The sequence below is a fragment of the Larus michahellis genome, chromosome 9 (assembly GCF_964199755.1).
Source record: "Larus michahellis chromosome 9, bLarMic1.1, whole genome shotgun sequence".
In the NCBI taxonomy this organism is placed as follows: domain Eukaryota; kingdom Metazoa; phylum Chordata; class Aves; order Charadriiformes; family Laridae; genus Larus; species Larus michahellis.
In genome coordinates, this window is record NC_133904.1 from 46752123 (window position 1) to 46764661 (window position 12539).

At 56.6% G+C, this 12539-nt stretch overlaps 1 protein-coding gene across 4 annotated transcripts in view; it reads left to right on the top strand.

Moving 5' to 3' along the window:
- The window catches only part of STARD8 (StAR related lipid transfer domain containing 8), an 87619-nt gene that overhangs the window by 8525 nt on the left and 66555 nt on the right, over nucleotides 1-12539 (top strand). The window contains exons 1-2 of one of the 4 annotated variants that reach the window (XM_074600255.1): nucleotides 9422-9771; nucleotides 10453-10659. The exons of 2 other annotated variants lie outside the window; for them this stretch is intronic. In XM_074600255.1, coding sequence (XP_074456356.1) covers nucleotides 10606-10659 — 54 coding nt within the window. In that variant the 5' untranslated portion in view covers nucleotides 9422-9771; nucleotides 10453-10605. Of the gene's footprint in view, nucleotides 1-9407; nucleotides 9772-10452; nucleotides 10660-12539 lie in introns of those variants that run through there. One more of the 4 variants, XM_074600257.1, reaches the window with a different exon arrangement.

The window sequence follows — 12539 nt, forward strand, 5'->3', positions numbered from 1 at the left end:
CCAGGATGTGTCCTGGGGAAACGGGCGCTGAGACGGGGACCGGGGCGAGTGCGGAGATGGGGCAGAAGCTGCTGCCTTCTAGGAGGTGGCTCACGCTCAACAGCCTCAAGGCATCTTTGTAGTTCGGGAAGGAAAGTTGCTTTTGTTCTGATGTTGTGTTTTGTTAAGGGACTTGTAACCTGACTGTGAAAGTTTGGGCTTGGATGATTCCAAGCCGGTGGGTTTGAAGCCAAGGAACAAGTCCGTGTTGCTGTGGCCCCTGGACCCTCTCCCTGGCCGTGCAGGCTGTGGGGCTCGGCTCTTTCCACCCGGAGCAGCGCGTCCGGCTCAATCTCTGAGCTCTCAGGGCAGAGGTCCTGCTCCGCTTCCTTTGCTTTTTTCTCTCCCAGCTCTCGATTCGCTTTGGAGCGGGGAACCAGAGCACATGGCTCCAGCTCAGCCCTTTGGTGTGGGGCCGAGGGCAGGATGCTCTCACCAGGGTGAGCCTGGCAGCCCCTGCGGCCGCGGGGGGCCGGCAGAAGAAAAGAATTTGCTGCTAAATAATAATGCTTTTGTGTGCATGAGGGTTTGCACAGAGTGTTTTCTGAAGCTGCCTCTGAGTTTTCCTGGCACCCCCGAAGAAGGTCAGCAGCAGCGCGCGTTGCTCCTGTCCAGCCCTGGAAATACCCCTGGGGCTGCGGTGCCCACGGGGACGGGACGGGACGGGCACTTGCTGTCCCCAAGCAGGAAGTGTCTCTCCTTATTCATGCAGTCAATGGCCTAAAGAAAGGGCATCTTTGTGGCAGCAATTTCGACTGAAAGGGTGCCAAGAGAAGCTGTGCCCGATGCTGGTTTGTTTTGAATGTCTTCTGCGGTGCCTGAATGGGAAGAGCTGCAGCAAATCTGGGATTTTGAGGATGACCCAGGAGCGTTCCCAGGCTCCGGGCTCTGTGCCGTGGTCCTCGGTACTTTGGCAAGGAGGCTTGTTTGGCCAAGCAGCCCTTTGCTCGTGGTGGCAATGCTTCAGTGATGGCAGAGCCCAATAAGCCAAACTGGACACTGGCTGGCTTGCAGGAACCTTTGGATCCTGCCGTCTTTGTGCTCCAGGGACAAACATTAAGGACCCATTAAAGAATTTCACTCCTGGCTCCACACTGGGTGGAAGCAAAGGTGCTGCCTCCAGGGACTGGTATCCCACAAGCAGAGCTGCCATGTCCCTGGCACCGTGCTCTGCGTGAGAGGCTGCGCTGGACAGGATTTGCCTCTGAATTCTGGATATTGGGAAAAAAAAAATTGGTACAGGGAAGGTCCAAGCCTGCGCAAGTGAGAGGAGGCTGTGTGCGAATTTGTCACGCTGGGTTAAACTTGCAAAGACCTGGGCTCGCTTGCAGGGAGCAGACCACTGCACCTGACAGAGATTCCTCTCTCCTGGTAATTAATCCCAAGCCTCGGCCAGAATTAGGGCTGGGATCTTCCCCAGACAACAGCTGTCGCTAGAACTCTGTGTGAAAATACACCGGTAGGTCAAGTCTAGTTTATTAAATGGCGTTTTAACTGTGCAAGCCTGAGAGACAGATGTGGCTCTGTTGCCTGTGATTATTTTTTTCTAGCTGCTGAACGTGTTGGCTGCCGAGGCAGGTAGCCAGGCAGCGGCAGGCGTGTGTCCCTCGCTGACAGCCAGCTGGTGGCTCTGTGTGCATGTATGTGTATGCTGGTGTCCTGGTGTCCCCTCATGTGACGCCAGCCCTCCCCACGCCGCTCTCGGGCAGCCCTGTCACAGGGCAAGGTTTGGCTTTGGCAGGACGGGGATTAATCTGGGGTTTTTTGTGCTGTGGCTGCTGCTCCGGTGTGGTAAGGAGACGCTGGCGGCGAAGGGGGAGGGCTCCCAGGCAGCCCCCTGCTAAATCAGCCGCATTTCTGGGCCTCGAGACTGTCCCTTTCCATCCCACCCCCGGGATGGAGTCAGGCCATGCCCCGGGCTGTTAATAGCACAGCCCTTTGCTTTTCCTATACATTTGCCATAGGAGCCTCCCTTCTCTTGCTAATAATAAGAGATGCTCGCAATTCCTTGTGCTGGTCTGGCGCCTGCCTTCGGGGGCAGAGGATTAATGTCCCAGCCAGGCTCTGGCAGCTTGCTAATATTCCCATGGGGAAGGGAAAGCTGCCTTGTGAGCATTCTGCTTATTCCACTCTTTTATATGTGAGCTTTCTGCTCATTCCACTCTTTTCTATGTAAAAATGCAGCCTGTATTATAGTTCTTTTTATCTCCAAGGTGCCTATATGAAAACTGTGGCGCAGCAGTGGATTTCTGCTGGAGTTCTGTGTTGCAGGGGAACCTTTGTAGACTCTTCCCAGACACACGCTCTTAGGTGCTTGAATTTAAATAGTGTTAAAAAAAAAAAAGCCATTTTCCTTTTGTGTCACTTGGGTCTGTTAGTGATTTGTGTAGCTTGTCTGTAGTATCTCAAAAACCTTACCGTATCAGTTACGCGCTTTTAAAGACATCTAAATAGCGCGCTTCCCCCACGCTGACGGAAAGCCCTGGGCGCTGCAGGATCACAAATTTGAACCAGTCGACCTCAAACGCAGCCAGAGTGAGGGGTGTGTGGTGAGGAACGAGCTCCTGCGCTGAGCCGGGGAGTTTGGAAATGATAATGTTAAGGCTGAGACCAAGCGTCCCCCGTGGATAGTAGCTACTGGGGATGGATGAAGATGGAGGAGTGGGAGGAGGGACGGTGCCAGGCACCTGGCACCTCCACGATGCCCTGACTCGGCATATTCCCAGTGGTTGCCCACCACAGCTGTATCACTTTGGGGCCGGGGAGGTTATTTTCCCCTGGTGCCGTCACCATCCTCACCCTCAGCCCCAGGGGAGTGGAGGTGGGGGGTCCCGGTGAGCCCTGGGCATGCAGAAGCTGGCCTCGGGGAGAGAGGGCACCCTGCTTCTGGGGAGAGGCAGGGTGCTCGTTAACAAGGCTAGCATTTTTATGTTAATGGCATTTACTGGTGCAAACCTCCTGTTGTTGAAGTCTTCAAGGTTTCTGGCTGACACCTGTAGATAGATCTACAGAAGTCCCGGTGAATCAGGGCAGAAGCACTCCCCAGCTTGTGCACTAGAAATTCCACAAAAATATCATTGATTACGTATTTTGGGGATGTCATCTCTTGTTTAGCGAAATTGGGGAGTTTTGTGAGCCTGTGAGTACTAGTTATACGAAAAGTTTATTTGGCTTCTATGTGTATACGAAATAAATCAGTATTTGTAAATACATTCGCTGATATTTACAAACCAGAGCATCCTTTGCAGAGAAATGCACAGATTCAGCCTTTGCCAGGACCTTTAGGACCTTGCAGCCGTGGATAAGGCAAGGGGCCCTCTGCTCGCTGGAGTTGCCCGAGGGAGTTCAGTGTGTGTCCGGGCTAGGGGCTAGGAAAACCTACCTGGGGTCAGAGGGTGAAGCACCAGCAGGACGCAAGTGACACAAGTGCTGGGAAAGGGTGACGTGCTCCTCTGGCTCAGCCTTCGAGGAGGGACTGGTCGAGGGGATGTCCCTGGGACCACCTGGCTGCTTTATTGCTGTGAGATGGGGGGTTTACACCCGCAAGCCCAGAAGGGTTTCAGGGGTGCTGCCCTGCTCACCAGACTGTTTCCTTTTGCAGCAGGAGCTGGCACGTGGGGATTAAGTAATTGCCTAATTGTCCGTCGGAGGGAGGTTTTCCTGCAGTGCTGGGGAGGGAGGTTTTCCTGCAGTGCTGGGTCTCCGGTGCAGCCTGCGGCAGCGTGTGGCATCCCGGCAGCCGAGCACCCTCCCTCGCCGGCAGCGCCCAGCCCCAGCGCATCCCACCTGCGCCCTGGGAGCCACGGCCGAGCACGCCGCTGCTGCTGGCTCGCTCTCGGGGAGAAAAAACCTCCCCAAAGGAGGGGGGGGGGATGGCGCACTCAGGTGGGAGGGGACCCCGACACATGTCGCCCCAGCCCCGCCAGCTGTTTGCCCTGCTGCAGCCCTCGCACAGGGTGCCCGGCGGGCACAGTAGCTGCAGCTGAAGGAACGGGGTCGTTTGCCAGCTGGGTAGCATTTGTCCAACAGACAAAAGCTGGGACACTTCCCCTTGTCCTGGTCACAGCACCAGCCCAGGTGGTATATTCATAGCTTGTCTGTTGCTCCTCAAAGTAGAAACAGCAACTGCCCTGCTGGAAATAACTCTCCTTTATCGTTAAATGGGCTCTCTGTTTGCATGCGCGCATGTCTCAAGGCTGATCATGTTGGATGGTGATCTTTTGTAATCAAACCTGCGTTGGCCAAAACCGTTCCCTTACTGATCACCAGCCCATGGCACCCCTTCTGGTGCTGCGTGCCCTCTTCCAGGACGGCGCTCTCTGGCGAGCGGGGCTGACCTGCTCCCCAGGGTGGATGGGTGGCAGAGCCACCACCAGCAGGACGTTTGGCAACGTGTGGTTGATCAGCAAAGGCAAGGAGCCCCGTTAGGAGTGATAAAATTACGTACCTGGTCCAAGAGACGACACGCCTTCTACTTTAAAGGTTTGTTTTCAGAATCAAAGCCAAAGAGTTTAGACTCTTTATTAAAAAAAAAAAAAAAGTCCGGATCATAACAGTTTTTTTCATGTTCCTGAGTGCACTGTTGGAGACTGGGGCGTGTGTGTTTGGATTAGTTTTAATGAGGAACCTTTTAAGGGAAAAGCTGTGGTGACAGGTGGGCAGGGAGCTCACTGCCTCACTGGCAGCGTGGGGTGGCCATGGGGCAGCAGGAAGCTGGGGTGTGTCTTCTGCTGCTCTTCAATGTTCACGTATCTCAGTAGGCTTCTCATGATCCAGCTGTTGTGGTGGCTGGTGCCTCTTCAATAACAGGGAACCAAGCCAGCGCTGAGGTCTGTGCTGGGGGTGGCATCACAGCCTGAGCCCCGTGGCCTCCATGACCATGAGCCAGCAATGTGCCCTTGTGGCCAAGAAGGCCAATGGCATCCTGAGGTGCATCAAGAAGAGTGTGGCCAGCAGGTCAAGGGAGGTCATTCTCCCCCTCTGCTCTGCCCTGCTGAGGCCACATCTGGAGTACTGGGTCCAGTTCTGGGCTCCCCGGTTAAAGAAGGACAGGGAACTGCTGGAGAGGGGACAGCAAAGGTCTACCAAGATGATGAGGGGACTGGAACATCTCTCTTATGAAGAAAGGCTGAGGGATTTGGGTCTCTTCAGTCTGGAAAAAAGACGGCTGAGGGGGGATCTTATCAACACTTATAAATACTGAAAGGGTGGGTGTCAGGAGGATGGGGCCAGGCTCTTTTCAGTGGTGCCCAGTGACAGGACAAGGGGTAACGGGCACAAACTTGACCATAGGAAGTTCCATCTCCACATGAGGAGGGACTTCTTTCCCCTGAGGGTGGCAGAGCCCTGGCCCAGGCTGCCCAGAGAGGTGGTGGAGTCTCCGTCTCTGGAGACATTCCAAACCCGCCTGGAGGCGTTCCTGTGCCACCTGCTCTGGGTGACCCTGCTCTGGCCGGGGGCTGGACTAGATGATCTCCAGAGGTCCCCTCCAACCCCTGCCATTCTATGATTGTCTCACCACCCACGCGGTGTCGCAGCCCCTGCCCGGCGCTGCCAGCCCTGCCCCGTCAGCACCCGCCCCGTGATGCGGCGTTATTAAAAGAAAAGGGTTACTGTTCCCGCTATGCTAATAGGGCAAATGCCTGCTCTTCGAGTAGCTGCTCCCTTCCTGACCTCGGGGAAGTGCCTGCACGCAGCAGCAAGTGGAAAATCACTGCATGCAAGTGGCTCGCTGGGGCCGCTGGTTGGCACGGCACAGCTTGTCCCCTGCTCACACCTCCTCAGATGCCTCACGTTTTCCCGTAGAAATGGGACCAGCCCTCGGGAGCGGTACCAGCAGCGATGGTGGCTTCTCTTGCCGGCAAGGACGTTGCCAGGCAGGCTGCCAGCCTTTAGCTGTTATTAATACCGTGCCTGGGTGCTGTTGAGCAACAGCCACGACAGCAATAGCTCATCAATGGGACAGGAATAGCTCCTGGCCGCAGGCCTGTTTGGAGGCGACATGGGATCCTCTGGGTCATGATCTGTTGTGAGAAGAGGCTGTACCTGTCCTCCAAAATACCGGCCTCGTCCCATGGCTTATGGAGAAAGCAAGACGTTTGCCTCAGTGCTGGCTCTGGTTGGTGAGCATCCCGATGTCCGTCCCAGCTCTGGGCAGTGCGGGCAGCAGATGGGGCAGGGCTGGGATTCATCATATGGAAAACGCTTAGCGAGACTGTACAGCGTGGAGTTTTCCTTAGAATCAGCCGTTTCAAATCAACTGGAGTTTAAAATAAGCTCTCACGTAAGTCTGAAAGTGATAGTGATACACATAGAGAGAGAATTAAAAGAATTAAAGAATTCTGTACATACATACATAGAGAGAGAGAATTAGAAGAAGTTTCTTTTATGTTTCCTGTAGATGTCCGTGCAGCAGGTACCTTAGAAATGTTGCGCAGAGACAAACACAGCAGTGTCCTGGCATCACTTGCCAGAAATACCCGCTTTGGTGTGCACAGGCTTCAGGGCATCCAGTCCCCAGGACCTATTCTTACCCAGGATGGTATCCTGGTATGCTGAAGAAGGATCCTGGATTTAAAATTACTTGAATGCTTTTGGGATGACTGGATAGGAAGGAAGAAGCTACACAAGTATGCAGAAGCCTCTGTGGTTTGTCTCCCAGGCCCTGGGAAGGAGACAGCTTTCTTCTGTTTGCACTAACTTGGTTGGGTTTTTTTTGCTTTTGAAGGAAGTGGGAAAAGGGCTTAACAGAGCCAGAGCAAGCGGTGAAGCGAGAGGCTGGCGGGGTCGTTTCTCTGGCAGCACCTTTCTGGTGGGCTGGTATAGTTATGGTTAAAGCCGCGCGGCTGCCCGCCTTTCTACAAGAACTTTCCTGGTTTTGGCAGGACAGAGCCATCTTGATGGGTGTTTTGTGACTACTTTGCAGATGTCTTTTTGCCACCTTTTTGCCTGTGCTAACTGGAACGGGCAGTTACCCGCTCTCCACCGTGATGGGAAGAGGATCCCAGTGGGGCAACAGTTCCACTGTCCCTGCAGGGATGGTCCCTCCCGTGAAAGCTGCCCCCAGCCCTGGCAGAGACGGAAATGGAGCGTGTCTCCTGCACCAAAACCATACCAAGGGCAGGAGCTCTGGGTACCCACCAGCCTGTGCACACACGCACATGCCCCTGCCCGCTTCCCGGTCCGGCAAAGCGTTCTGCAGGCAGTGAGCCCTGCTCATACAGCCCGGGGCTCCATGGCCAGCCCTGCCCGGTTCCCAGGGGAAAGCCTGTAAGAAGCGTTGAGAAGTTTCCCTGGGTCACCTGGGCTGACGATGGCTGGGAGCGCCTTTCGCAGGATCCTGCAGTGGCAATGCCTTTCAGCGGTCCTGGTGGTCCCCTGGCAGCTTCACCACTATGGCAGTGGTACCCAGTGAGCTGGATGGGGACATCTGGAAACGGGCACTCATCCCAGCTGCCTTTGTCCACCATGGGGAAGTATTTGCCAGTCCTTGGAATAAAAACCGTGGCCCTTGAGGCAGCGGTGAGTGAGTTACGGAGGGTGGCTGACTCTCAGGCAGCAGCGTCTGGCTTTAACTCCTATGTGTACCCTCCTACGGGTAAGACGCTTGCTAGGAAAGGTGACTCCGGGCAAGTGTCCCATAGAGGTGAGACTGTCTTTCCAGCCCTGGATGTTTAAAGGAGGAGAAAAGAGGCCGACACACAAAGCTCGCTCTGTGCCTTGGTGTCCCCAGCCCGGCTGTGCTGTCCCAGTAACGCAGGGGACACGGCGGAGGAGCTGCGGCCGGTGCCAAGCCTGGGAGCAGTGCCAAAGCGCTGCTGAGGAATGAACGAGGGGGAGATGGAAAGAGGCAGCTGGAGCCGGCGCCGGGGCTGATGCCGCCCATGTGCTGCCACCGGGGCTGTGCCGGTGCTGCCGGGGCAGAGCTGCGGGTCCGGGGGGGCCTGGGTGCAGGTCAGGTCTGCGGGATGCTGCAGGGGCGGTGGTGTCCCATGTCAGTTTCTCCAGGCGGTGCAGCTTCTCCAGCTCTGCTGCATCATGGTCTTCAGTGCTCCTCTCCTCGTCTTATCTCCCAGCTCCCGCTTCCCAGGAGCTGCGACCGCTCTCTCTGCTTCACTGCAGAGAGAACCAGCGAGGCTGGCACTATTCCCGCTGTAATGGAGATTTGGGATCTGAGCAGGGCCCTTCAGCTCAGTGGTGGTTGTGCCATGGCCGGGAGGAGCTGCCGCACACCGTGGGATGTCCTGTGCTTGCACTGCCACCGACTGGGGTCCTGCCAACCATGGCCTGCTGGTGCTTTGCTCGCTCCTCTCTTCCTCTCCCTTGATGGTCTTCCCCTGCACCAGCATCTCGAGGATGTCTCAGTTCCCCCGGCCAGGCAGTCTGAAGGGCACTGGTGACAGGCAGCAAAAAATGGCACCGCTCCTGCTTCGGGGGGCCCCAGCGCCACGTCCTGGTCCACCCTCACCGACATTTGGCAGAGGGCTCAGCTGCTGCGCACCAACTGCTGGGCCATCGCCCTAAAACCGGCGCCTTGTCCTGTGGCAGAGCCACCAGCACATGCCACCCCCTGCCACCAGCGCGCAGGGTCCCCTGGGGTGCGAGGCGCCAGATGCCAGCCGGGGGTGGGCGGTGGGCAGGAGTGGTGCCACTGGCCCGCTGGGCATCCACCAAGTGTCCTGCCGGAGTGTGGCTCAGCCCGGGCGCCATTGCTGATCAACTTGCTGCTGTTTGTTGTTTATTCTGAAATAATTGCATAAATCACCAGTTGGTGGTTTTCTTCTGTGCCTGCAAGAAGAATTCTATCCAGGGGGCCTGTGCACTGTGTGGCTTGCACAAAAGTTTGTGGCATTGCCTTTTATTATGCTCTTTCTTGCGAACAAATGCTAAGCTTGCACAAATGTTTGTGGAAGGAAGCGAAGGAGATGTGAACAGAGGCGGAGGGAATGGCTGGGCCGCGTGTGATGACTGGGGGGTGTTTTTTCCCTGTGTTTTCCTCCCTGCCGGGGTCCCACCTGCAGGCTTGCCGAGCCGAGCGGTGCCCGCTGCCCCACGGTGATGCTGGCTGCCCGCTGTGCCTGCGGTGAACGCGGCCGCGCCAGTGTGTGCGGAGGCTGCGGGTTGCAGCAGGGATGTCCGGGGACAACAACATGGCCGTGTGGGTACGGCTTGTCCCCTGGAGGGGACAACATCGGGAGGGCATCCGTGACCGCTGACGGTGAGCCGCAGCAAGGGCTGGAGTGAAAACCTACACCGTCTGGGGTTTGGGTTTCCAATGTCCTACATGTGCCTTTGACAGCGAAACTCCCATTTCTTCTGCTCTGGGGGTGTTCCTTTTCCCCGGCTCCTTCCCGCTGCCTGGGAACGGGAGTGCCGCTCGGTGCGTTCGAGGCAGGAAGGAAAGCCTGGAGCTGTTTAAAACTCGCAATCTTCAGGGAATTTCAATCGCCGTCTAAGCCTGTTCGCAACCAACTGAATAACGGTGCAGGGTTTGAATCGCTGGCCCGCCTCCGCAGGCAGCGCTGCCTCCTCCCTCCCTCCCTCCCTGCCTGTGCCGCGCTCCTGCCCGCACTGGGGCTCTGCCCAGCTCCCTGTGCCGCAGGCAGCAGCCATGGGGGTGCTGGGGGGTGCCACCAACCCCACGGTCTAGGGGGGGGCTCCGCGCTTGCCCTCCCTGCCCGGCCCATCATGCCATTGCTGGATTTTTTCTGGGCTTGCTTCAAAAGAGCCAAGGTAAGGAGCCATCTATTTAAACGGTGTCCGTCTTTCGACACCTTCCTAATTTCAGGGAGAAGCTGCCGGAAGGGATGGCGGGGGAGGCGTCTCTGGTGGGGTTTGCGCAGGGTGCCTGACGTCTGCGCCGGAGGGATGGTCTGCCCGTGCCCCACATGCACGTGAAAGGTTAATTTGGGATGGGCCGTATGCGGATGCGTGGGTCAGTGCGCCCTGTGCTCCCCGTCGGCGGTGGTACCCACATCTCGGAGCCGGTGCTGTGCCTGGCTGAATGCGGGCGGCGCGTGTGTAGCGATGCAGCCCCCAGACGCGTTTTGCACATCCCAAGCCGGGTCCTGCCGTGCACAGCTCGGGGGGTGGCCGGCGGCTGGGCTGGGGACACCCCTGCAAACCGGGGGTCTCCTGGAGGCTCGGGGCTCCCGGGGTGGCAGCAGGACCACGTCTGCCTTTGCTGACCCGGAGGGACTGCGAGCAGGATGACAAAGGAACAGCGAGACCGGAGGCCCTGAGTTTTTAATTTCCTGCAGCAGTGGTTCTCATGGCATCTGGTATTTTTCATTTGGGTTTAATTCCTCATCTGTCGCCTTAATAACGTGCAACTCTCTCTCTCTCTCTTTCTCTCTCTCTCCCTCTCTCTCTCCGACTGCCCCTTTTTGTTGTGTTGGATTTCTTGTGTCACAGCCTGTGCCGTGAGGCCGTAGGTGTGCCGGGCGGATTTTGGTGGTATTGTTACTATGGATTTCAGGAGCTTCAGGTTGGAAAAAGCAGTAAAATCCCTTTCCAACCAGTGCTGTACGCCGGGCTGTGTCCAGGGAGTGGATCTGCCGTGGTGACATGAATGTGGAATGCACGCTGCTCCCCCGGGGTTTCAATGCGAAGCTTAAAATAGTTGAGTCTAAAAATGACATTTGTGAAATTCATTAATAATATTAGTAGCTGTCTTGTCCCTGCTGTCTCCAGAGAGCTTAGCACGTCCTTGTTAACCCTCCTCGTCCCTGGCAGCTGCGCGTTGTCATTGCCATCGTGCTCATGGCGACGGGGAGGCAGGGACCGGGTCCTGTCCCCCCCCAGCCTTGCAGAGCTACAGCTCCCAAAGGGCTCCAGCCTGGTCTGCGCTGGGCTCCCGGATACCCGTGAACTTCAGCGAAATCGAAAGCACCCAGCAGACCGCTGGCTTCAGCCCATCACCTTGAGCCCGACGAAGGGTCCGGTGGCCTCGCTGGCACGGGTGGCGGGGAGGAACCGTGGGATGGCTCCTGCCCTCGCTGTCCCCAGGTCCCCCCCCACCCCGTCAGGCTGCAGCTGCTCCTCTGGCTGCGGCCCCGGGCAGCGCACAGGGCTTCTCCCCACCCCGACACATTCCTGGCCCCCCTCCCTGTCTGAGGATACTTCTCCATCTGAACCCTCCGGTTTTACTAATTAAGCCAATACTTGTATCTGCTTCTTGCTTAGAAAAGGCTTTTGCAGGGTGACTGCAGCACTGTGGGGACTGGGCCTGGGCAAAAGTTGCTCATCGGTCTGGGAGTAAATTTGTCCTTTGGTTCTGGGGCTCTTCCTCCCCACCATCACCCCCAGGCACTGAGATGTCATGGTCAGGGACCTGTGCAAGGCCCTGAGATAAGGAAAACTCCAGGCAATTGGAGGTTCCAGAAGATATTTGACTGTTTGCCATGGGATAGGTGGCATTTACACTCAGAAAGGATTAGAAGGGTTTAGATCAGACATCAGGAAGAAGTTCTTTACACTGAGGGTGGTGAGACACTGGCCCAGGTTGCCCAGAGAGGGGGTGGAGGCCCCATCCCTGGAGACATTCAAGGCCAGGCTGGATGAGGCTCTGAGCAACCTGGTCTAGTTGAAGATGTCCCTGCTCCCTGCAGGGGGGTTGGACTAGATGGCCTTTAAAGGTCCCTTCCAAGCCGACACATTCTGTGATTCTAAGGGCTGGGGTCTGCCCGAGAAGAACAAGGGTGAGAGTCCCTGGGCTCACCACCTCCAGCCACCTGCCATGGGGAAAAGGCAGATCTGTTTCAGTAGGTGTAAGCAAAGTGGTTCTTCCCTTGGAGTGGTGGCCCAGCAGTGAAGGATGGGAGACTCTGCCTGGATGGGAGCTTCCGGGGTGCTCAGAGGCGAGGGCCAAAATGATGTTTCTGCATTTTGTGCTTCCTCGTTAGCTCAGTCTATGAGGCTCTTCTTGAATTTGGCATTGCAAAACCCCAGCACGGCGATAAGGGGCTCCCTGCTAGATAACACAGGTGCCTTATTCCCAAGTTCAGGAATGGTTGTGCTCTTTGCATAATTTCTTTTGCTGGTTTTAAACTTCCCGTTGCTCTGCTTGCAGTAACACAAAGTATTCCGGGGGACGCTTAGTTTCTCTCTTCTCCTTCCATCGGCATACTGCCATTCCCATATTTCCACTTCAATTCCACAGCAGCCACCTCCCCACCAGCAAACAAAACCTGGCTGATCCCCGCCTGGGTCCCACAAGTGTTGGACAAGCCCCCATGGAGTGCGAGGATTTGGGGAAGGGGCAGCCGGGAGCAGCTCTGCCTGGCCGGAGCGGAGAGCTGCTCCCAGGGCCGAGCGGCTGGGTGGGCTTTGGGAGAATGCCGAAGGGATGGAGGACACCACCGTCCTGATTTCCCTTGGTGGGCACCGATGGCCTCACATGGGGCTGAGTCTTCTGTTTCACCCTTTTTTCCTCCTTGTGGTGGTGTTGCTCAGCTACTCGCTCTGGAGAGCAGAGGAATTTCTTGAAGAGGGCGAAACGT